The 26,209-nt window shown below is 40.9% G+C and overlaps 2 protein-coding genes across 3 annotated transcripts in view; both read left to right on the top strand.

The window, feature by feature from the left end:
• Window positions 1-108: 108 nt before the first annotated feature.
• arrdc2 (arrestin domain containing 2) lies at window positions 109-6,916 on the top strand. 2 transcript variants are annotated; one of them, XM_053634194.1, is made up of 9 exons: window positions 109-229; window positions 366-626; window positions 4,076-4,145; window positions 4,242-4,389; window positions 4,486-4,588; window positions 4,695-4,951; window positions 5,066-5,228; window positions 5,326-5,480; window positions 5,587-6,916. In XM_053634194.1, exons 2-9 carry the CDS (start codon window positions 368-370, stop codon window positions 5,638-5,640), a joined length of 1,209 nt encoding a protein of 402 aa, XP_053490169.1. In that variant the 5' UTR covers window positions 109-229; window positions 366-367; the 3' UTR covers window positions 5,641-6,916. The 2 variants fall into 2 exon arrangements, with proteins under 2 accessions (XP_053490169.1, XP_053490168.1); XM_053634193.1 differs by lacking the exons at window positions 109-229; window positions 366-626 and adding an exon at window positions 3,231-3,734.
• A 3,863-nt stretch (window positions 6,917-10,779) lies between these two features.
• Window positions 10,780-26,209, top strand: part of si:ch211-1a19.3 (uncharacterized) — a 39,556-nt gene continuing 24,126 nt past the window's right edge. Inside the window, exon 1 of the mRNA XM_053634196.1 lies at window positions 10,780-11,032. Within this exon, the coding sequence (XP_053490171.1) occupies window positions 11,009-11,032 (24 nt within the window). The 5' untranslated portion in view covers window positions 10,780-11,008. The remainder of the gene's footprint in view (window positions 11,033-26,209) is intronic.

Here is a 26,209-nt window from a genome sequence, read left to right as displayed (position 1 = left end):
AATAAATGACGCTTTCTGAAGTCACCCTTTTATTTTCTTGGCGATGAATTGGGTCGTGTGTTTACGGCAGTGGGGAGGGGCGTGGCCTTGCTAGCGAACAGCCGGGTGGGCGTGGTCTTGTTGGTGGAGGGCGTGGCGAGACAAACAGTTGCCGCGGATAAATTTCTCTGGACCTGAGTGTGTAACGTGGGCAGATATCTCGCGCACTTCACGGGTCGGTCGACTCCAGGTAGGTTACTTTCCCAATACTTTAGGACTTTGCTTCCACTGATGCTGGTCATGGCGACAGTGTGTAGATACGCAGGTTACCGTTAACTCAGGGGAGACGCTTCATTTCTGTTTTGGTTTCTTCTCGTCTTGAACAGTAATGGATTTGAAAGGTCTCCGGCGCTTTGCTCTGGAGCTGGACGCTCCCGGGGAGGCGGTGTACAGCAGCGGGGAGACAGTGAGTGGGAAAGTGGTGTTGGAGTTACAGAGGCAGATGGACATTAGCGCTCTGAAGGTGCAGGGTAGAGGAACCGCTTCTGCACACTGGCTGGAGCACAGGGGTGTCGGTGTAAACACCGTCTACAACGACTACACGTCCAGGATCACATACTTCAGGAAGAGACAACATCTGATTCAAGGTGTGTAACTCTAACTGACTGATAGGTCTCGTTTTATGGAGTGCATCTAGTCAATTTGTGCATGATTTTGGTGATCAGTGTGTTTCCCCTTCGCTCGTGGTAAAGAACGCTGGACACCACTAGGGGGCGCTCCTGTAAGTTTAACATCAACTCCAGATGCTGACAAAACACCACGTCCACCACGTCTGCATGGTGGTGGACTGTTCTCGGGTTTTGGTTTTTTTTGGGGTTTTTTTTGCAGCCAGGAACCCTTTGCAACGTGAAGAAGAATTCACAGACCATCTTAAAATTTCAGCATAGATTTTATTTTATCAACATAATCCAAATAATATGCACATTAGACAAATATTTACAACTGTCATATTAATTTATAATGGTAATTGTTGCTGGAGTGCTACCCTTCTTGCCTGGCCCCCGTCTTTCAGCTAAAAGTGTAGATATATTGTGTACCTTAAGGATTTAAAGGTACATCATTGGACTTGAATGAACTTTGAGTAACGCTTTAAAAGGTACACTATGCGCACGTTTCTAGGTAAATAGATACACACTAAATGTACAGAAAATGCACGCTGAGGGTACAACAACGAACGGCGGGAACGATAAAGTGCTAAATGTGTTCTTTTAAAACATCCCATCCACAGAACTCAAACACTTAGTGCTTTCACAGTGTCGATTATCTTCAGCAGAACGTTTCCAAGTTCAAATTACATGAACATTGCAGTAAGACTCAAGCAGATGTTATTTAGGCTTGTTTTAAGTTATTGGGCTATAGATTGAATCTATTCAATCTAGTCAGTCAGTTGCACTAATCAGTATAATAACTACTGTTAGTGATCGCCACCACTGTTACACCATTTTAAAATAACTCGAAATAACACTGGTCCCTATAATCCCTGGTTATACATGACAGATCCCTATTAGTTTGCAAATGGTTCAGATGAAGATTCATAGTAATTTTGTAATCGTGGTAATCATGATAACACTTCAATCTGATAAAGAAACACACTTTAACCTTGAGTGTGGCATATAACGTAAGTGGAAAAATAGATGTCATTGAGGCAATAATCACGTGAAAGATAACATTTTTTCCACTTGCGCTATGATATTATAAAACTCATAAGATAAATAGAGATGAGAAGAGAAGAAATACCCGCTGAAGCTGCACATGGTGTTTATTACCGATTGTTTATTACCAGATCTCCTAGGCAAAAGGGATTTTAACCTTCAGGGACTGGCGTGGGCTAAATAGAGCTCAGCCTATAAAGAAAATCAAACTGAAGAGATTTTCCGGACTAAATAAACATCAAATGAATAATAAAAAAATGTTCATCTGTTTGAAGTTAATGATTTTTGCACAGCGATGCTTTAAATATGATCTGATTTTGCGATGCGGAATGAAATGCAACACATGGGCAAAAGTATGTGCACACCTGACCATCACACCCAGATTATGGGCCTTCCCTAAACTGATGCCAATAATCTTAAAGCACACTTTTATCTAGAATGTCTTTTATATGTTGTAGCATTACAGTTCCCCTTTCACTGGGACTAAGAGGCCCAAACATGTTCCAGTATGATAATGCTATCCTGTGCTCAATACAAGGTCCATGAAGACATGGTTTGAGAAGGTTGGCGTGGAAGAACTCGATTGTCTTGCACAAACCCCTGACCTCAACCCCACTGAACACCTTTGGGATGAACTGGACCCCAGACCTCCTCCCCCAACATCACTGGCTGACCTCAGTGATGCTGAATGAACACACATCCCTACAGCCACGCTCCAAAATGTAGTAGAACGCCTTTCAAGAACAGTGGAGGTTATTATAACAGGAAATTGCGACTAAATCTGGAATGGGATGTTCCACAAACACATATGTGCTATACGAGTGTGATGGTGAGGTGTTTGGAAATATAGTGAGTATACGTCACGTTGTGGAAGAAAAATCGTGTTTCTTGAACAGTTTGTTCTGGTGAAGAGATTATGTTTGAAATACAGAACTTTTTTAACCAACGAGAATTATTCTTTATTTGGAACTGGTTAATGATGGCGCGGTATCATTCTGCATTCTGGTTTGTAGCCACCAGAGGGAGCTAGAGACACACGAGAATCCCATAAGTACAGGCGCTATTCACCGTCACATCCAGCAAACAAGGAAGGCAGTTTGTTTTGCACAGAGAGGGGATGACTATAAGAACTTTTCTTTCTTTCTTTTTAAACCATCGCTGTTTTGTTTTTGATTGTCGACTGGTACCTCTGTGTTTAAAATAAATAAATAAATTAATTAATTAATATTCATGCTGAAACCTAACTCCATCGACGAAAAACAAACAAACAAACAAACAAACGCAAAAGCGCATATTTTCCTCATTCATTCATTCATTCATTCATTCATTCATTCCACTGCTTTATATTTCACGCCACGAAAGTTGTGACATATCTACGCGTTAGTGCTCGGTGTGTTTTGTTTTGAACGGCGGGTTTCGGGCATGCTCAGTCAGCTTGTTTTTCACCAAGAACCTGCAAGCATCAATCACGGAACAGCGTCTGCCCCCGCGCGCACTCGCACTCGCGCTCGCGCTCCACACCCAGTGATGTTTATTTATCCGCAGCCAATCACCGCGCAGAACCGCGCATAATTAGGAGAACCCCCCGCCCCCTTTCCTCATGCTTAAAGGACCTATTGAGCTATGAAGCTTTTTAGTTTTGTTTTGACTCGCGCGAGCAGCATCGCAACCGCCGAACCTGCCGAGTCGAGGATACAGGGGTTGTTGTTATTGTTGTTGTTGTTGTTCTTCTCCAGGCTATTTCACGTACTCTTAAACCCGCAGTGAAGATGATTTTCGACAAGCTGAAAAAGTTTCAGGTCGTTTTCGACTGTCCGGATGTTGACTCTCCGCCTGTGTTCAGCAGCGGAGATGTGGTGTCTGGTCGAGTCGTGCTCGAGCTCAGTGCAGAAGTTAAAGTGCAGTCGGTAAAGCTTCATGCTGAAGGTTATGCGAAAGTTCACTGGACGGAGTCTCGCAGTGCAGGGTCCAGCACGGCTTACACGCAGAACTACAGCGACGAGGTGGAATATCTGAACCGGAGAGAGGTGCTGCTGCAGGCAGGTCTGTCCCTTCAGCATGCACAGGAAGCTAGAGATTTTGTTTGTTTTTTTGTTTGTTTGTTTGTGTTTCTCTCGCGCTTGAGCAACACAATCCTGTTTCCAGCCCTGGGGCACTTCATAAAGAGTGAGAGAGAACTTTAATGAATGAGTAGATCGTTAATCACGTGATGTTTTGGTGGAACATTTGCATGGTAATTGCTGTAAATGTTTGTTTTTGTGCTTTTCCTTTTTAAAAGTGTGTCTCGCAGAGGATAAACTCAATATTATCCCGACGCACGGTCGTCCTGAAGTTTCGATTAATAACAGGACGCAAACCTGTTCTTTTCTTTGTTCACCCAACAGATAACGGAGAACTGACGAAACTTCCTCCTGGAAGACACGAGTACCCTTTCAGCTTCCAGCTACCCGAAGAGTAAGTTCGCTACGTTATTTGTCTGAACGAGTACCGTTCGAGTTATCATGGACGTAAGGAATAACCCAAGATTGTATGATTTTTTTGCTCTTCCAGGACACTGGTGACTTCATTTGAAGGCAAGCATGGCAGCATTCGCTACTGGGTGAAGGTGAAGCTGCACCGGCCGTGGTTCCCGGTGAAGAAGATCAAGAAGGAGTTTACGGTCATCGAGCCCATCGACATCAACACGCCATCGTTACTCGTAAGCTTGAACGCGTTTTCCGAGATGCGATTCGGCGTTTGCGGTAGATGAAACACATTCTGAACGAGTTTGTTTTTTTTTTGATGCAACTTGCAGGCACCTCAGGCTGGAACCAAAGAGAAGATGGCTCGTATGTGGTACCACAACTTTGGACAAGTGTCCGTCACCGCGAAGATCGACCGCAAGGGGTACACACCGGGTGAGAGCGATAACATTATGCGTGTTTGGAGAACAGGGAAAGTAAACCGAAAAGAAAAGAAAAAAAAAAAGTCCATGAGCGCTGACGTGTCGTTCTGCTTCCACAGGTGAAGTGATCCCGGTCTTCGCCGAATTCGACAACTCTACTTCCCGATCTGTGGTACCCAAGGCGTACATCACTCAGACTCAGACCTTCATCGCGAGGGGAACCATGAAGCAGAAGCAATCCGTTGTGGCCACTCTGTGTGGAGATGTAGTGGGAGCGCGGCGCAGAGAGACCTGGCACGGTCGCGCCATCAAGATCCCTCCGGTCGGTCCTTCCATCCTCCAGTGCCGCATCATCAAAGTGGAATACATGCTCAGGGTGAGTTTGCGGTTTCTGCATCTGCAGTTCTCTCTCTCGTTACGATATAAACAAGGCGTCGGTTTACGTGAGATTTCGGAACGCTTTAACGTTTCACCGCTTCTCGTTCGTCAGGTGTGCGTGGACATTCCTGGCACCTCAAAGCTGTCTCTGGAGCTGCCCCTGGTCATGGGGACCATCCCTCTCCATCCATTCGGCAGCCGCACCTCCAGCGTCAGCAGCCATTACAGTCTGAACCTGGACTGGCTCCGCATGGCCATCCCCGAGCAGCGTGAAGGTGAGTGCTTCTTCGCGTTTTCCAACCCCACCCAAGTTCTTTCTCTCTTTAAAATACACGTTGCTCAGGTTGGTTTTTCCTGCCTGTTTTTCCGCAGCCCCTCCTGACTACAGCTCGGTCGTCACCGAAGAGGAAGCGGAGCAGAATTCTGCAGCCAGCCGTATTGAGGAGGACCTCAGCGCGGTGATGGAGCGCCCCTTCATGGCGTATGTGCAGGAATTCCGCTTCAGGCCACCTCCGGTATACAGCGAGGTACGTAGCATGCGGGTCTTCTCGAACGAAGGAAAGCATAACGAGGTCCGTGTCGAAGAGAATACGTCTCGCCCGTACCGAATCTCTTTTACTTCTTTGTTTCCAGGTGGACCCGAATCCTCAGCCCGTCAACATGAGACCACGCTGCATGACATGTTGAACTTCACGCTGAGCATCTCACGGTGATGTCATGATTTGAAACCAAGCAGAGATTTGCGTTCTGCCAGAGGCTCTGGATCTCTGAGATTGGCCCACGCCCCCCCCCCGGGGAGCCGAGTTCATCGCCTTAGGATATGTGCACTGACACCGGTTAAGGACGAGAAGGAGGAACTGTCTGGATTGATCGTCAGATGGATTCCCGAGTCTTCGCAAGAGAGAAAACGTAGAAGTGCTGCAAGATGGATGGATTTTTTTCCGATCGTGTATCTGTCTTTAACCTGTCTCCGAGTAGACTTCGGTCAATGCCCGCTAATGATTAACAACCTCCGAAGCTCATTTGGCGTATTTGGTGTTACAGAGGCGGCTCGACTGAGAGAGGTTTGCTTGTGCAGAAGCCTTTTTTAAAAGTAACGCCTAACCATGTTGGCTGAATGTTTCAGGTGACTTTTCTGTACTTAAAGCCACTCCATATCCTGTAATCAGCATCTGATAACTGGAGCAATAATGCTTTAAACGACAAACCATCGCTGGTAGTCGAAGTGCTTCCGAATGCATTGTTTCTCCTTTTGTATATCTAGCATCAAGAATGTAACGTTGTTATTCGAAGCTCTTTTTGGTGTTTGTTGTGTGCGGGTTGAAAAAAGAGAGAGAGAGAGAGAGAGAGAGAGTTGTGCATATTTATTTAGACCTGCCTTTGATATGCACGTGTGATACTGGGCAAAAATCTGTCTTTCATGAAAATCCTGGAAGCAGGATGTTTTTCTGAATATAAAACTTGCCCATGATGAAGAGAGAATTCAATGCTGATAGCATGAACACGAACATAAATATTTAAGGCTTTAACGTGACTGTAACAAGGTGCTTTTTTATTTTTTTTTATTTTTTTTTTTTTCTCTCCCAGTGGCGTTCTGATTATTACACTGCTGTAGCAGGCACAAACAGTCTTACAGTCATTAGCTGGATAACAAGCCACGTTTGTTCAAGGTGCCGTTTCCTCTTGTTACAACAGCAGCGCGACTGGGTACAGGGATTATGCACGACGATGCATTAAGCTTTAAACTTGTTCTACCACTCTGAAGTGTACTTAACATTCCAAAGACGGCTAATTCAATTCCAAATTGTGAAAAACAACATCAGGTAATAACACATTGAATGTACTGTTTATGGCACTCATGGAGAATGAATGTATTTTGTAAGGTTTTTTTTTTTTTTCTTTCCATGTCAAAAATATATTTTCTTAATTGTTTTCTAATAAAAGTGAAACAAGTCAGATTTGCTTCAGTGTGACTGTTTTTGTTTTATTTACTAAATCGTTTACGCTTTGCATGAGGTCCGTTACACCAGTCCAAGGTACATTTTGTGGCCTACTACACCACTTTGCCTAATTTTAGCAAAAGTATAGATAGTATTTTGAAATTCCGACACTTCTCTTCTGTACGGGTCCTAAGACCTTGCCAGCCGAACGTGTTTATAGTTCTGTGAGACTGCTAAAGGCAATTTCAATGTAATCGGTCGAATCGAGTAAGAAGCAGGGACGTGCACGTTCTAGGATGTTTCGTAACGTTTTGTTGAACTGGTGAACAGAAGAACAGATTTGACCTGCAGCCAAGTCCTCTGTGAAACCCAAACGGTGCAAGTCTGGTGGTTTTCCCATAAAACACAAACTCAGTCATGCTGTAGGGTTGTTCGTAGGTGCTTTAAAGAGAACAGAAAGTAAATCGGATTAGGTTATCGTTCATCGTTTATGCTTCTTTTTTTTTTTTTTTTTTTCCTGTTTCTCAAACCACGTGACTTCAGTTGCTCAACTGTACCGAAAGAGGAACAGCAGCAAAAGCAAAACAGAACATTGTGTACAGAGTAAAGTATTATTTTGTGGTGTTTGAATAGTGGTTTTAATTGGCAGGGGGTAGACTGTTACAAGACAGCTGCTCTGATAACTGCTGTTGTGAATTCTACTGAATACTACTAAGGTTCCTCCAGGACCACGGTGCGGCATAAAACAACACACTAACCACATGAGACGACAGAACTAATGAAGACCTACGTTAAGTGCATGTGCAAACACGAGACAGTACAGTACTACTAAAACAGGATAAGAGGCACAGTAAGTGACAGTGTAGCGCCGACCGGTACACGGTTCTAGTATGGAAGTGTCCGATATAACAGATAGTGCAAAAGAATAACATAACATTACAATACATTTGTGGCATTTAGCAGATGCCCTTATCCGGAGTGACTTATATTTATATATCTGAGCAGTTGAGGGTTAAGGGTATTGCTTAAGGGCTCAACAGTGGTGGCTTGGCGGTGCTGGGGTTTTGAACTCACTACCTTCCGATCAACAACGTCTTAAGTGTGAGTGTGTGTGTGTGTGTGTGTGTGTGTGTGTGTGTGTGTTGCATGTCAGTCCAGTCTCTAAGTATTGAGGAGTCTGATACACCCAGACCAAAAACATGTGTTGTATGCTGATTGGCATCTCTAAATTGTACATAGTCTGTGAATGGTTGTGTAAGTGTGTGTGTGTGTGTGTGTGTGTGTGTGTGTGTGTGTGTGTGTGTATATGTGTGTGAGATTGTGTCCTGCGATGGGTTGGCACCCCGTCCAGGGTGTCCCCCGCCTTGTGCCCCGATTTCCCTGGGATAGGCTCCAGGCTCCCTGCGTAGGATAAGCGGTATAGAAAACGGATGGATAATGGCAAATGTATTTTTAATACAAATAAACAGTACACTCAGCGTTTTCTTTAATAGGCACCCGCACACCTACTCGTTCTTGCAATTATCCAATCAACCAATCATGTGGCAGCAGCATAAAGCATTATATCATGCAGGTACGGGTCAAGAGCTTCAGGTAATGTTCACATCAATCGTGAGAATGGGGAGGGGGGGAATGTGATCTCTGGGACTTGGCAGCATTGTTGGTATCAGACAGGCTCTTATGACACTGTTGATCTGAGATTTTTCACACACAAGAATAGTTTACACAGAAAAGTGTTTTTTTTATTATTATTATTTTTTTTATTATTATTAAAAATTCTGTTTAGATGAGGCCATCCACCAAATATCAGTGATCAGGTAATGAGGGCATTAGTCAGAGAAGCAACCAAGATGCCAAGGATCATTTTCAACATGATGATGAGCAGTGTTGGGTTTTCCAGTCAGTGTAGCTCTTTGTCACAAGGCCAAACATGTATTTTGATAAACTCCAAACAGAACTTCATAGTCTCTGGGCTATGGTTGTCCTGTGAACAGTTTCTCCCATCTTTGTTGTGTATCTCTTCAGCGCCTTCAGATTTTCCCTTGGCCTCTTAGTTGCTTCTCTGGCTAATGTCCTCTTTACTTGGTCACTGATATTTGGTGGCGTTACAGTTCTACCGTATTCCTTCCGATGTTTAAATAACAGTTTTAATGGCGGTCTGTATATTCTTTCAAAAAATGAACAAACCATGAATGATACCTTTTCAGAACTTTGTCTTGGACTTGTCTTGATATCTCCTTGGTCTTCGTGATGCTCTTTGAGAGACGCTCTTCCAAGAACAGGTGTATTTCTATTAGAATTAACTGCACACAGGTGGACTGAATTCAACTAGGTAAGTGGGTTCACACCAGTGTGGGAGATTTCCCTCCTACCACTTTAATCTGGTCTTTGTATATATTCATGACATATAAGTCCATTTCGGATCCAGGTTGTAACACTAGATCACATGGCACTATTTAAGGAATCCTATGAGCTACAGTAAGAGAAGGCATTTATTTACGAGTTTATCTTAAACGCCTACGCTAGTATACAAACGACCGCAGTCTAGTAAACAGACCAAAACCAGTACCATCCTGTTGGACTGAATGTAATGAGTATACACCGTCCAGATCCAAAGCATAAAACCATCAAAATAAAAATAATTTTTCGCACATGGAAAAAATTCGTCGTTAAAATGTCAAGGTCAGCTTAGATCTCAATGACTCACATTAAAGTGTTGATAAGATATGAGTCCCTGACATATCTTGGCAAATGCTGGAGAGTGCAGAGCCAAATGTGTTCTGTCAAAGTTAGCAGTCTGGTATACAGACACACATTTGTAATGAGTCCCTGGTATATCAGGAACATCTGACACACACACACACACACACACACACACATACCTAATTCATTATCAGTCTATATCCAAAAATACCCAGAGGAACATTTCATTATGCAAATTATTGAGGGAAAAAAAAAACTGCAACCAGACACACAACCAAATGAGCAGGTTTTTTTTTGTTTTTGTTTTTTTTCTTTACGGCTAGGTTTCCTTACATGGGATAGTGACGTTTAGAGGTGTGCATCTGGAGCTAAGCTGTTTACTGTGCAGGGGGAGGATTTGGTAACAGATTCATGGAAACCACGTGAACTTCCTGAGCACACCAGGAAGCTCCTGTAACACCTCCAAGAGCCACTTGGAACATTCCTCAACTCAGCAGGCTGCAATGACTTCATTTGATGTAATATCTCATGTTTAAAATGTGTATTTATTTGTTTGTTTCTTTATATTTTATATATATATATATATATATATATATATATATATATATATATATATATATATATATATAAAATCAGGGCTGTTTGATAAGCTGACAAGGTCAGAGGTTAGGGTTTTTTTTTGGGGGGGGGGGGGGGGGGGTTAGTGTTGTATAACTGCTTATATGCTTTGTTTCCCCGAACAGTTCCTCTTTGTTTGTCTTCCAAAATTATTCTGAGTCAAGCCTTCACTCATTACAAAATGGATTATCTCAGACTTTCACCAGGGATGTGACACAAGCAGGGCTCACACTCCACGCCAAGAGAATTGTGTCAAGGTCAAAGTAATAAGTCAACAATGTCAGCATTACACGAGGCTGTTTTTTTTTTTAGACAATCGAAAACGCTTTTATTTGCCACTTAAATTAGGGTTATGCAAAAAGAAATCTTTTCTGCTTATAAAGCCTCTAAACGCGCATGCGCCGAGTGCGCACACGATGTTGCCAGATTGTTGTATAACAAGTGTGTTTATATGTAGATATTTTTGAAGGTATTTTTCAGCAACAATAAAGTTATTGGAATGGCCATCAAAAAAAAAAAAGTTCCATAATTTGAGGAAATAATATAATTATAACGTATTCTGGTGTTTCCAGTTTGTTGTATAACAACCGTGTTGAAAAAAAAACCCCTATAATTAATGGAATCTCTGTCAAATAGTAAATTTATAACATTTCGAAATAAGTTCGCGAAACAAACACTCGAATCTAAAATGACTGACTTTAAATTGTTTACTCTTGCTGGGCGGAGAGATAGGATACTGTACGCGGTGAGACCTGTTTCCTTGAAAACGGAAAATCTGGCAACCCGAGACGCAGATGGTACACGACATGTGTTTTGAGGTGAGTTCCCCTAACCCTAACCTTGTTTTACTGTGACACTTTTGAGCTTCTGTTAGTGTATTCTTGTTTTTCTAAACCCCATAACTATTTTTAAAGTTAAAATGTTCACAGAAAAAAAAACGTCATACAACTGACAGATAGGATTGCACATTCCATTCACATATCGTATTAAACATTGATGTGGTCTAAATAACAAATGTAGTTGGGAAGTGTTATTTCAATGAATAGCAGTAAAAGAAAAAAAAATCAGCTTTATTATTTGTTAAACATATATCAAATTTATAATTTGGTATGTATTAAATTTTACAGTTGGGCATGCACCAATATAATAATAATAAAAATAATAATAATAATCCATCCATCCATCTTCTATGAGCGCTTATCCTTGAGGGTCGCACGGAACCTGGAGCCTATCCTAGGGAGCTTCGGGTACAAGGCGGGGTACATCCTGGACAGGGTGCCAATCCATCACAGGGAACAATCACATACACATTCACACACCACGGACAATTTAGACACGCCAATCAGCCTACCATCCATGTCTTTGGACTGGGGGAGGAAACCGGAGTACCCGGAGGAAACCCCCGCAGCACGGGGAGAACACGCAAACTCCACACACACAGGGCAGAGGTCGGGAATCGAACCCCCGACCCTGGAGGTGTGAGGCGAACGTGCTAACCAGTAAGCTACCGTGCGCCCCTAATAATAATAATAATAATAATAATAATAATAATAATAATAATAATAATAATAATAATAATAATAATAATAATAATAATAATAATAATGGCAAACAAGAATTCTGCTCTGAAATGATCCCACTACATTAACATACTCTTTCACTTCAAACTAAACCACCAATGCAAGCCTACATTTTTCATATGATGATCAGTGAGCCCAGATGCAAAGACCATATGGCAATAACTTATAAATATATACTCATTGCCATATGGTAATGCATCTGGGCTCACTGATTATCATGTAGGATCCAACGATAATCCAAAACTAAACTCACATTCAGCCTTTCAGAACAAATTTAGATTTATACAGCCCCAGCTTTAACTAGTCATAGATACATGTATAGTCTTTTAGACATTTTTGATTGCATTTACTACATTTACATTTTGTTTTTTTTTTTCTGTAACCAATCTTCTTTCAGAATATCCTTTATACGCATACCATATATAAATAACATAATCCGTCCAGTGGGAAATGGAACAAAATGCAATAAAAAGAGAAAAACAAGTTTTTTGTTTTTTTTTAAAGGCATCGATGGGTGGGAATATTTCCTTCATACTCTTTTATCCTTTTATGATACCCCTGGGGGATATAATGCCCTTTAGTCTGCTGACGTCAAACTGTATGTACAAGTAAACAGTGGCACACAAGGGGATGCAGCAGATGTAAACAGTCTTGTAGCGACTGTCAATAAGATTAAATGTTGACAAGAGTGCAGGAGAACTCAAAGAACTCGACAGGACGAGTTAGACAATGAGAAGACAAGGCTATGGGTATTGAACCACAATAAAAGTGCTGATTATTTAGTTTTTATTAGGCTATGTTGGGAAATATTATGAATTTATAATTCGATGTTGTCACGTATCTTTGAATTGTATTATTAATTGAAAACGAGTTGAACAAAAAATTGGATTTATTACTGCAAAGATGACCTGTTGGCCTGGCCAGTACTTGCTGTGGAAAAAATGGGTATCCTGCTCCTTAAGATGAGGTGTGTGTGTATATAGGTCAGACTTTCCTGTGCAGGCGACAGCCAAGTTAATGATATTTTCTGTCATCAGCTTAGAACTTGAACGCTACACAGATGACACCCAGCTAAATGTTTCATAAGAGAAGCTAGGGGTATTTTTATATTTCTGCTATGCAGATCTACTCTTAGTTCATGGATTAATGAGAACGTAGTGTTACATTCCAAATTACATATTGTGTAACCCCTTTGCAAATGATACTGTGGATCGCTTGTTGTCATTTAAGTACAGAAAAACAAGACCTTCTGTTCTGTTATACGAAAATAACCAGTGACGGGGTGGTTATTATTACCTGTTCCTATTACCACCCAAAAGTTTAATATCTTCCAATACCATAATTATTTTCAGATACCACATGTTACTTCAATCACTGCAATTTGCCAATGATTACAATTCATTATTAATTAAAGAGCGTGTCATAGGTTTTATCTGTTTATAGTCACATTATAATTATAGTTACAATGCAACTTGTCATGTTATGGAGAGCCAGCAAAGCCCTCACTCCTGAAGAATTTCCCCATGATGGAAAATGTAAAGGAACAGCTTTACTGCTAACGGTTATAAAGCGTTGACACTAGAGTCTCCTTGCAAAAATGCTAGATAAATATCTGACAGAACACTACAAGTTTTGATCCTTTTATGTGAAGCATCCAACATACAAGTCCTTGTGAATGTGCTGTTACTATAGAAACAATACATTATTACGAGTGCATTTATATACTGGATTACTAGGGGCAGCGGTGGCTGGGGGCAGTTAAGGCTCTGGGTTACTGATCGGAAGTTTTGACTTGCCTGAAAGTTACAGCTGTTATGTCTAATCGAGGTGCAGGAACACAATACGAATGTAGTATCAGATGTAGAAAGGAGAGAGTCACTGTCACGGCAGCCCTCTCTCTTCATCCGTAGCTGTTTGAAACCAAGAAGCCATATTCTCTCTGGGAAAAATTTACAGGACTCCTTCTGAAGTCCTCCTCATGTCAAAGATCAAAGTGGCATTCTTATGAGAACTACACTAAGACAAGTCATGTACATAATGTGTATTTATAGTTAGTAATTGAAGTGACTGGTGAATAATATCAGGAAAAGCATGGTCTTTGGAGTAAAAAGAGGATAACATAGTAAATATGTTTGATTAGCCCCATGTTCTAATTCCCAATCCAAAATACATTGATGTTTGATTTTCAGCCATAACAACACATACTATAGAGCTGTGTAGGTAATCCACTGGAAGAAAATGTTCAGTGTCGGCTCATGGGAATATGGGGAGGTACTGTGGTTGGTTCAGAGCAAGAACTTGGCATTGGTGACTCAACGGTTAAGGCACTGACCAGAAGGTTGGGGGTTCAACCCCATCACCACTGTTGGGCCCTTAACCCTCTCTGCTCCAGGGGTGCTCTGACCCCAACATGCTGGGATATGCGAAGAAAATGTAATGTATATGTGACTTCTTCTTCTTCTAAAAAAAAAATGGTTAGAAGGTTGAAGGGCAATCTGCCAAGACGAGTGTTCACAAAGCATCTCAGACATACTTCTGAAAAAATTCCATGCATAAGAGTAGGGCTGACGGTCTAAATTTCAACCAGGGCACTGTGAGCATGTGAGTTATGTAACACGTTCATTGCTTGAATCATGGTGGTCCAGGACTGATTCATCAGGTCATGTGACACAGGTGGAAACTGTCTGACTGTGCATTCTGCTGTCCTGAGTCACACTTGTAAGGAAGCATGTGTGAAGATGTCCAGATGGCATGCTTGACGTTCTCTGGGGGCTGACATTACAGGACTGTAACTCCAACCTTAAAATTCTATCTGTACTCACTTCAGTAAGTAGAGTACGTACCATAATACGTACCATTTTATAATGTGTTGATTGCTGGTGAAATTGTAGGTGAAAGTGGCACATTTGAAACGAACAAGAGAGTTGGCCATGTAAGCATGTGATCTTGTACTGTTCCCTCAAGCGCTGGAGAAATAAGATCGCTCACAGATAGCTTTTCTTACAGCAAACTTTTGTGTTTCTGTGAAAGCCAGCCTTGTCTCATGGCCGGGACAGAGGAGGTCATGAAACAGAGCCCTGTTTTTCTTTCACCTGCACACCAACATGAGTGACGAGTGCTGCAGTATGTTCAGTTCTCCTCTGGCCTTGCCCATATTTTCCCCATTGCCATGTTTGCTTTTGTCGCTTGTGAAGGAAATCGAAACCTTTCATGTTTTCATGACCAGAGGAATGTTTTGATGGTGTCCACGCCTTGCAAGCGGGTGTGGGATTACTGAAAAACACAGTTAAGTATAGCTGTTGGCAACATTTCTACATGCTGGACGATGATTTTATACACAGACTTACCATGAAGTTTATGTCTAAAATGAGGAGAACATAATGTTATGTCGCAATTCAAAAGTGACTCTGCTATGTGGTAAACAGTGTATTCAGTCATTCTCAGAAACAGTAAAGAAAATAACTAGTCTGCTGGACAAAACAAACAAACAAACAAACAAACCAACAGTTCTTTCTTTGCCAGTGCATTGGTCTCATTTGTCAGATCCTGGAGTCACACAAATGATTCAGGTAAGAACATTCACCACCAAAAAGAGACATTCATATGCATGAGACGCATCACATGGTACAACAAGATCACAAATAAGGAGATCAAGATTCCTGCCAGTTGATATGCAGTGTAAAAGAGGACAATGGGGAAAATCTTTGTAGTCCACCAAGCATGAAACCGGACTCTTAAAGAAAGACGTTGGCAGGGACATTCCTGAGGACAGCTGGAGATTCTGGCTCATCGCAGGGTGAAGGGTGGTTATCATGTGTTAATAACCCACACTCATCATAGGGTAGAAGGTTTAGCCTATGAGGTGGAGCATTTGTGACGTTTTCCTATTCTCAGAGTTGAATTAACACCTACAGCAGGGATTCCTTTTCCTGACACATCACTAGTCTTGTCCATTCACAAGTGATGAAGTCTACAGTAGAGGTTGGGAAGAGAGGCAGCCCCCCTCCCCCTCGCAGCCCCCCCCCCCCAATCTATTTGGAATGTCGCTGGAAAGTGAAGTGCAGAAAAACATTTACTTCAAAGGGCCCTACTAAACAGTGGTCAAGGGTACTAAATGATGGACACTTTGTCCCTGAGATTTTTTTTCCCACTGTTATTTCTCTAAATTGTTTCATAAATTCTGAATTACATAAATTTAATTCAACTTCAAGTACAAAATGTTACGTTTTGTAATAGTAAATAGTAACTAAAAGAATAAAAAGCTAAAACGTAAGTTATCTGGTATTGGTTCTCTTTGCTACATTGGGTAACAGCCCATAGTTTTGGACAAACCATGACAACATCTAATGACATTGATGTTATGTGTGGCAGCCTGGGAAAATCCTTCACATGGTGAAATATTGCCCTTTTCTACTGTACAAAGTTCTGAAAACTACAGGCTTCCTGAAATGGAAATATTTGTTTTGCACATATCTCAACCTTAATTAAAGATACACAGTATCTCACAAAAGTGAGTACACCCCTCACATTCATGTGACAACACTGAAGAAATGACACTTTGCTACAATGTAAAGTAGTGAGTGTACAGCTTGTGTAACAGTGTAAATTTGCTGTCCCCTCAAAATAACTCAACACACAGCCATTAATGTCTAAACCGCTGGCAACCAAAGTGAGTACACCCCTAAGTGAAAATGTTCAAATTGGGCCCAATTAGCCATTTTCCCTCCCCGGTGTCATGTGACTTGTTAGTGTTACGAGGTCTCAGGTGTGAATGGGGAGCAGGTGTGTTAAATTTGGTGTCATCGCTCTCACACTCCCTCATACTGGTCACTGGAAGTTCAACATGGCACCTCATGGCAAAGAACTCTCTGAGGATCTGAAAAAAAGAATTGTTGCTCTACATAAAGATGGCCTAGGTTATAAGAAGATCGCCAAGACCCTGACACTGAGCTGCAACAGGTGGCCAAGACCATACAGCGGTTTAACAGGACAGGTTCCACTCAGAACAGGCCTTGCCATGGTCGACCAAAGAAGTTGAGTGCACGTGCTCAGCGTCATATCCAGAGGTTGTGTTTGGGAAATAGACGTATGAGTGCTGCCAGCATTGCTGCAGAGGTTGAAGGGGTGGGTGGTCAGCCTGTCAGTGCTCAGACCATACGCCGCACACTGCATCAAATTGGTCTGCATGGCTGTCGTCCCAGAAGGAAGTCTCTTCTAAAGATGATGCACAAGAAAGCCCACAAACAGTTTGCTGAAGACAAGCAGACTAAGGACATGGATTACTGGAACCATGTCCTGTGGTCTGATGAGACCAAGATAAACTTATTTGGTTCAGATGGTGTCAAGCGTGTGTGGCAGCAACCACGTGAGGAGTACAAAGACAAGTGCGTCTTGCCTACAGTCAAGCATGGTGGTGGGAGTGTCATGGTCTGGGGCTGCATGAGTGCTGCCGGCACTGGGGAGCTACAGTTCATTGAAGGAACCATGAATGCCAACATGTACTGTGACATACTGAAGCAGAGCACGATCCCCTCCCTTCGGAGACTGGGCCGCAGGGCAGTATTCCAGTATGATAACGACCCCAAACACACCTCCAAGATGACCACTGCCTTGCTGAAGAAGCTGAGGTGAAGGTGATGGACTAAACCCTATTGAGCATCTGTGGGGCATCCTCAAACAGAAAGTGGAGGAGCACAAGGTCTCTAACATCCACCAGCTCCGTGATATCGTCATGGAGGAGTGGAAGAGGACTCCAGTGGCAACCTGTGAAGCTCTGGTGAACTCCATGCCCAAGAGGCATGAAGGAAAATAATGGTGGCCACACAAAATATTGACACTTTGTTGACACTTTTGTCACTTTTGTTGCCAGCGGTTTAGCTGTGTGTTGAGTTATTTTGAGGGGACAGCAAATTTACACTGTTACACATGCTGTACACTCACTACTTTACATTGTAGCAAAGTGTCATTTCTTCAGTGTTGTCACATGAAAAGATATAATCAAATATTTACAAAAATGTGAGGGGTGTACTCACTTTTATGAGATATTGTAGTAGTTTAAAATCTGATTATCCCCCAATGTGAAAAGGGAGGAAAATATTCCATTCCAACTCTAATCAAAGACACCAACACACTGATTGTCTAAAAGAAACTGCTATTAACTAATTTACTTGCATTTGATATGTAATAAATAATACATTATAAATATGACCATTAAAACTATACCAATACAAAATCAAACCAAAATGAATGAATGGGTCGGGATGAATTGCATCACCTGATCTAGTACGTGAGTAAACTTGTTGGAACAGTGTTTTCTGTTTGAGAGAGAAAACCTATACTTATTAAACACTGCTAATATTAGTCCAAGAATGTTACATAGAATTAACAAGGTAGTTAGCTATCTGCCAGTTACTCAACATACAATTTAGATTGTGGTACACACTCCAGGGTCCGTGGTTTGATCCTGAGCTCGGGTTAGTGTCTGTGTGGAGTTTCTCATGTTTTCCCAGTGTTCACATGGGTTTCTTCTGGGTTCTATCCTTCTGGTGCACAATCCTAATCATTTCATGGTCAAGCTATTGATAGATATTAGATTTGATCCCTCTCATCTAATATCACTGCCGGCCATCACTGCTTAGGAGAGTTCAGATAAACCTTTTTTTGCTTGTGGAATAATGTAATTAGGTTTTACAACTGGTCAAGTCTTACAAAGAAGTGTGCTTATCAGATAAAACAGCAATCAAAATGAAAAGCTAGAGTCTGCTATTATATCAAGGAAAGTTTCAAAGGCACATTCTGAGATTGTAAGGGGAGATTTTAAAATAATTTATATGTGAAATAAAATATAACTTAAAATCTGTATCCTGTGTTTATATGTTTCCGTAAAGCTGCTTTGAGACAATGTCCATTGTAAAAAGCGCTGAACAAATAAAACTGAATTGAATCGAGATTTTAAGAAAGCCAGACAATGGATCAATTTTTTGTACAAATTCATGGAATTAACATTAATGTTAATTAATGCCAATCCTTTAGTAATACCAGTAACACCTCACAATTTTTCAACTGAATCAACAGAGACGAGAGTCTTAGCTTTCCGAGTGGCACAACAGAAAAGTGGTCACCTTATCGCCTAGAGATCGAATAATAACCCTATAATACCAAGTGGTCATAATTAGAGTGAGGTCTGCATGGGAAGGAGGCATTACTCTCTCCCAGTCAGTAGAAAAGAACACTAGAAAGGACACTAGAAAATTGTGGGCACCTGTGAGCTCATTTATGTGGATGAGGGTTGTTAGGGCTTTCCTTTTTAATATTTTTTTAATTGAAATATTTTAACAATATAAAAATAAAGTATGCACAGAGAGCAAAAAGAAATACAAAAAAAAGCAGAAAATGCTATAGTTAAATTTGTTGTTTTTTTTTAAATGACAAAAAATGTCAAGGGTTTTACAGCTTGTTTGTTAGCTGGTGCTTTCCTCTGAGTGTCTTCACATATGTGTGATGTAACATGAGCAGTACTCATGAAAGATGCTGTGGTTAGCTTCATGTGTTTCATCCTCCCCTGTTGGTAGCTGTTATGTGATTCATTCTATCTATCTATCTATCTATCTATCTATCTATCTATCTATCTAAACATTTACAAGAGTTTTCATTCCAAATTGAATCACTTTACCCTGACACCAAATCTGCACGTCTGCTCCTGTGTTCAAGTTTATGCGTGGCAGAAATTGACAGGATAAACCAATCAAAATGATCCGGTAAGCTATGTATGAAACTGGACAATGAAATTCTAAACAAGCAGCAATTTTTCTTTTTCCATCCTTGTAAACAATGCAATACAGAATAAATAAGTGTGTCAAAGATTAGCCTTATTAAAAGACAGTATATATATATATATATATATATATATATATATATATATATATATATATATATATATATATATATATATATATGCAAGCAGCCCTGTAACAACGTGAGCATATGGTGTATACGTGCAAATGGCCTCGACTACACTGCTAAACATTATCATCAATCAGCTGAGTTGCACTGGTGTTACAACATGAAGTGATACTTCAGTACGTCATCTGGAATTTCCCTATATTCCTCCACACCCAAAACTTCTGCTCTGAAAATACAGACAGCTACATTACATACAACCAACAAGATAAAAGCATTTCACTTTCGGTTCTGATATTCTGCTACTCACACTTGGCACTGACACAGTGGATATTACACTGTCTCATTAGTCATATTCAACCCACACTGAAATTGAGGTAGAAGCTGAAATTCTCATCATGTGAAATAGGCATGCAGATAATGATCATAAGATACCAAAATCCATTGTACTCTGACTCATTATACTCATCAGGCCTCATCCAAATCTGAACTCAGTACGGTCTGGCTGAAAATATACAATGCTTGATGAGTTTATTTTGATATTACCCAAGAAATATTCTGTATATTTTGTCAAAGATTCTTCCTCTGTGAGGGAATATCTTCCCTATGAGGCTAATTGGATAACTTACAAAAATGCAGTAAGCCAGTAAGTTAACAGTCAGTACGTTTACACGGACAACAATAATTCAATATTAACCCGATTAAGACGATACTCTGATTAAGAAACTAGCATGTAAACAGCGATTATTGATGACCTTAATCTGATTAAAGTCATCCTCGAAGTAAACACAAATCGTATTAAGACGTGTGGAGTATTCCTGTTTTAGTCGCGTTACAGACATGTACACACCTTAATCACACTATTAACGTCGTGTGGGAGTTTTCACCGCATTGTGCGATAGGACACGATCACACATATCAGTGCCCAACCGTTTAACAGTAAACAAGAGAGCACGGCTGCGTCTGAAACCACGAACTTACTTACTAAATAGTAGGCGAAATACATGTATGTACGTGCATCGGACGCAGCCCCTGGCTTCAAGCAGTCGTCTATGTGCACGTACAGCACGACAAATAATTAACCACAATTGAAGCTTTCGTAAAATTAAAAATGAAACACCCAAAACTGTATACGGTCCCATAACGAAGACCAACTGTATGTCGATACGTGAAATTCTGGAGGGAACGTCGGACGGCATGGCGCGGGGACGTAATGATGTGTGCAGATAATCCATCTATGTTCTATAACACGTAAAACATGAGCATGAAATGAATATTCTAAAAGTGACTCATGTAAACACCTTAATCAGAATATTGTCTTATTCAGAATAAGGTCAATAATTAGACCATTGCTGTCCATGTAAACGTAGTCAATGTATTCCTCTAGGACCACACCAATTTTGTTACTGTGCACTAAAATGCAGACTAACATTATTCATACACTAGTGTATATATACTAGACACTAGGTCTACGCGAGTAGTTTTCCGGAAAAAAGGTTTTTAAAAAAATGTCGCAGCAAAATCAAGCATTTTTGGCTGCAACAATTCACAAAAAACTCAGCGAAATCCAGTAGGGACTGATTAACATTAACATTGATCAATAGGATTAACATGTCTCAGCCATGAAACTTATTAAAGAATTGCTCAGCACTCAAAAGCATGTTTTTTCTTCAGCATTTTTGTATGGTGCTGTTCTAAAAACATGAATGAACAGACTAAACGAATATGGTCAATGTAGGAACATAATGTTCAAAGTTTGTCCTTGAAATAAAAGCAAGGCTTAAAAAAGGAAGGATCAGTGGCTTAGACATGCTGCATGTTGAAACATTTCTAGCTTCGATTAGCCTTGATGCTAATTCATCCCTGCTTAAAAATCCCAGTTTAGTCTGACCAACTATGTACTGTTGCCAAAACACAGGCCAGGCTAGTCAAACTTGAAGACCATCTTTGCCAGCTAGAAAGTACTGGTAGAAAGGATATAGTTTCTGAACTTCCCTACATTCACAGTAGCAAGTATCAAACCCTCTTCCTTGACTGGCTGCATATCATTAAATTCTGAAAACAGACCTTCGAGATCGTTTATCCGAAACGATTTTAGTGGCCTTTAATGTTACAGACCTTATGACAGCTGGTAAGTTTGGTCTTACAAAAACTGTGCACATTTCAATAGCACTGCTGTTCTCATTTCAATAACATTGTGTCCTGTACAGGCGGAGGCCTTAGCGAACAATAAAGACCCAGCACAAGCCTTATCAGCATTCTTATCTCAGATTTTGGCAGTGACACTGGATTGGAGCCCAGGTACCAATAAAATGGTTTGAATGCTGAGAAAACAAAGCCAGGTGTGCTCTATAGTTCTGTGGCTAGAGACATTGTACCGCAGAGAAATGTCATGCCAAAAAACGTATGACGCCAAGATTGGACACAATGGTCTGATTGTACCACAGACCACAGTGCCACATGCAGTCAAATGTTACAGATAGACAGACACTCATGCATAGAGCATGCATCTAAAACAACAGGTCTATACTGGTGTATTATATATATATATATATATATATATATATATATATATATATATATATATATATATATATATGACCAGGTAAAGTATGACTTCGTAGCATAACAGTGTGTGTTCACGTGCAATGGTTTTGTTATTGTTCTTTGACATGCTGTAACTTGTGACTGTCAGAACAGCTGTGTTTGCTGCGGTCAGCTAGCATGTAGTGTGTGTGTGTGTCTTCAATCAGCTGCTGAAGCATGTGAACCATGAATTTCACACACCGCCTTTGCTAAATCGCATCGTTGTCGAGCTCAAAACATGCAAGTGAACGATAAAGACGCAACACAACGCAGCATGCAGCTGCCCTCGTGCACAAAATCACATCCGGACAAACGCTGCGGTTTAGCAGGAAACCAGACCTCCCTCAGAGCGCAGCACTTAGGTCACACCCACCGCCTCTTCTCATTGGCTCTCCTGTCTCCAGGCGTATGTCTGCAGAGAACAGAACATTTTCCAGCCAATCAGATCGCACTGTGAATTCCCCCTTTTTTTCTTTTTTTTTTTTTCCTTTCTTCATGCAGACTGATCTTTCATGTCTGAAGGTAAACATTCGTGACATCATGAGGCATTTAAACTGACAGCCACAGCCATTTAAAGGTATGCGGGTAACAGGCTGCCTGCTGACACACTGCTGATGGTATTGACATTTCTCAGCATGTAAAGCCTGCTCAGCTCTCAAAAGTATGTGTTTCTTCAGTGGTTTGTATGGTGCTGTTTAAAACAACAACAACAACAACAACAACAAATCAATAGACTAAACGGGAACGGTGACAGAAAGAAGAAAAAAAAATGTCAAGAGTTTGTACTTGAAATGTAAGAAAGCGAATACTAATAAGTCAAACCAGAGGATCAGTACCTGAGCCATGCGTAATGTTTAAATAAATCTCAAGGACCCTTTCCAGAACCTTCACAGTAACCGTCCCTCAGTGGTGGAATGAACTTCCAGCCTCAATCCGGACCACAGAATCTGTCAGTATTTTCAAAAAACAGCTAAAGACCCACTTCTTCCATGAACACTTAACTAACCCCTAACTTTCCAACCCCCACATTATTAAAAAACAACAATGACAAAAAAATAAATAAATAAATAAATACTCTGGCTCTTACACCTCTACTCTGCACCCTTTGCTTCTCTAGAACTTGATTAAAAGATCTTTTACGGTAGCACTACTTGTATTGTTCTATGCTTGACATGTCACTTCGCTTGTATTTCCTCATTTGTAGGTCGCTTTGGATAAAAGCGTCTGCTAAATGAATAAATGTAAGTGTAAGTCTAGCTTCAATTATCCTCATTTGAACCCGCCCCTTTAATCTAACCAACTATCAGCTGCGAAAACACAAACCAAGCTTGTCAAACTGGTAGACCATTTTTGCCATCTGGTAAGCACTGGTGAAAATGAAACGGTTTCTGATGGGATAATTCCCTCATTCTACTTGTAGTGTGTCTCTTGTGGGTGTGTCCACCACATCAATGGGAAATGATTGCAGGTAAGAAGTAAAGATTCAAGTGGGGAACTGTAGGAACGTTGGCCCACATGCACCCAAGGCTTAGCCTGGGAAATCATTCAAGCCAATCGTTTGGATTTGTTGCTTAACGTCAAGAAACATTCTACCCAACTTGCATAGACTTGAGACAATTGTTTGCCACTGTTTGTGAAACTCACAAAGCGACCAGCCTGTCGCTTTCTTAGCTTAGGTTAGGTTCAACTTTACTGTCATTGTCAGAGTACAAGTACAGAGGCAGTGAAGTGCAGTTAGCATCCAACCAGTTGTGCGAATTGTAAATAAGATAAACGAAACAAAAAAGGTTATGGTGCGATAAGTTAAGATAACAGTGTACAGGTCAAGGTAAACAGAATGATGCATACCAGTAATGCAAATGCAATAAATAGGAATTGTGGTGCAATAGGTTGCGATAACCAGTACACAGATAGAGGTAAACAGCATGATGGTACATACAGTGGATTACAGTAAATGTAGATGTTCAAATAGCAATAAAGTGCAAATAACAGTCTGATATAAAAAACTGTAGTATGACAGACAATTGCAGTAATTTGCAAGTACTTACAAATAATTGCAGATAATAGCGGTAATGCATGATACTGTATGGTATGGTGTTTAATGCTAATGTTTAATTGTTAAGTGGAGGCTGGTAATTAATGCTTAGAAGCTGATTTCAGCATTAGTACAGTTAAAGGGAAAATGCTATTCATGAGTCTTTTTTTTTGTGCGACAACGCAGACTTCTGTAGCTTTTTCCTGCAGAGGTGCCGTTGATAATACCTCTCGCTCTCTGCAAGCAATGCTTTTTAAAAATGACCCTAATGTTGGGCAGCTGTGTTCCAGTGATGTGTTGGTCAGTTTTCACTGCCTGTTGTAGTGCCTTCTGGTCATGTAATGTGCAGTCGTTGTACCATACTGTGATGCAGTTTGTAAGGATGCTTTCAGAGGTAGAAAGCATTCGAATACTTTATTGATTTTTAGTGTGAACGTAGGGTTACCACTAATAATGCGACACAAGTTGTTTTTAAATAAAGGCAGCTTAGTCAAGTAATAAGAAAGCTGGAAAATGGCTAACCAGCTGGCAAAGATGCTCGACCAGTTTGACCAGATCAACGTCTGTTTCGGCAGCTGGTCAGGCCAGTCTGGAGTTTGCAGCAGGGATATATACAGCTGCAAACAAAATGATTCAACCCCCATTGCAAATCAGGTTTTTTCTCAAAATTTACAGACTTTCAGCTGTTTGCAGTGAACAAATCAAGCAAAAGCAGTTGAAATAGTTCAACACAATGAATGCTTCAAGTGATTTCCCCAAATTCAACTGCAAATGCAACTTATAATGACTTCTCCAGTTTCAAAATTATTCAACCCCTTGAATAGAATCCCTCACGACAGCACAAATATGAAAAACAGGTGTTGTCTTTAGCACACCTGATGCAGCTAATCAAGGGCTTCATTATTTGCTGCACAGTGGTTTAGTGGTTAGCACGTTCACCTCACACCGCCAGGGTTCAATTCCCTTCGCTGCCCTGTGTGTGCCCTGGTTTCCTCCCCCAGTTCAAAGACATGCATGGTAGACTGATTGGCATGTCTAAAGTGTGTGAATGGGTGTGTGGGTCTGTATGTGAGTGTGCCATTGTGGATTGGCATTCTGTCCAGGGTGTACCCCGCCTTGTGCCCAATGCTCCCTGGGATAAGCTCCCTGAAGACCCTCAAGGATAAGTCGTATAGAAGATGGATGGATAGATGTATATATATATAGAGAGAGAGAGAGAGAGAGGATCTTTTCAACAGATTGAATGATAATTTACATGCACAATGCACATTTTGTTAATATACAACAAATTGAGTACACCATGCGATAAGATTCCTATTTATTCAAAAATAGACTTCTTATTTAATATTTGATGCAAAAACCAACACAGAAATTAGGATCAACATAAACATGAGTGCTGCGAAGTGCATTTGATTTGTTTGTGGTGTGGTGCTAGGAATATGGAAAAAAAAGTTTTGTTCTCCTTCTGTGGTTCAGTGCATTCAACCACAACAGTGAAGGGGGAAGCAGTCCTCCTACGCTTCTATTTATACAGAGCAAGAGCTTAATGTCACTCATCTCCATCTCAGAAGATAATTAAGTCAATCCCCAACCCCCATATTTTCTGCAAAAATGGTGGAGTAAAGAAACACGCATTTACTGCTTGCTCTGAACAGTTCTAGCCAAGGACAAAAGAAAATTAGTTGTGCTGAACTTATTGGGGGCAGGAAACAGAGAGAGTGTGTGTGTGTGTGTGGGGGGGGGACATTTACACACCCATTCACACACTACGGACAGCTTAGAGATGCCAATCACCTTACAATGCATGTTTTTGGACCGGGGGAAGAAACTAGAATACCAGGGGAAAACCCCTGAAGCATGAGGAGAACATGCAAACCCCACTCACACAGGGCAGA

Source organism: Ictalurus furcatus, chromosome 10 (genome assembly GCF_023375685.1).
Source record: "Ictalurus furcatus strain D&B chromosome 10, Billie_1.0, whole genome shotgun sequence".
Taxonomy (NCBI): domain Eukaryota; kingdom Metazoa; phylum Chordata; class Actinopteri; order Siluriformes; family Ictaluridae; genus Ictalurus; species Ictalurus furcatus.
The sequence above is the reverse complement of the archived record's forward strand: the minus strand, read 5'-3'. Positions and strand labels throughout refer to the sequence as shown.

What these genes read in the sequence shown, in the direction of transcription:
- arrdc2 (XM_053634193.1), top strand. Translation starts at nt 3,461, where the DNA reads ATGATTTTCGACAAGCTGAAAAAGTTTCAGGTCGTTTTCGACTGTCCG. An exon ending in AGCTTCCAGCTACCCGAAGA is followed by an intron (nt 4,146 to 4,241) that starts GTAAGTTCGCTA and finishes TTGCTCTTCCAG; the next exon opens with GACACTGGTGACTTCATTTG. An exon ending in AAGTGGAATACATGCTCAGG is followed by an intron (nt 4,952 to 5,065) that starts GTGAGTTTGCGG and finishes CTCGTTCGTCAG; the next exon opens with GTGTGCGTGGACATTCCTGG.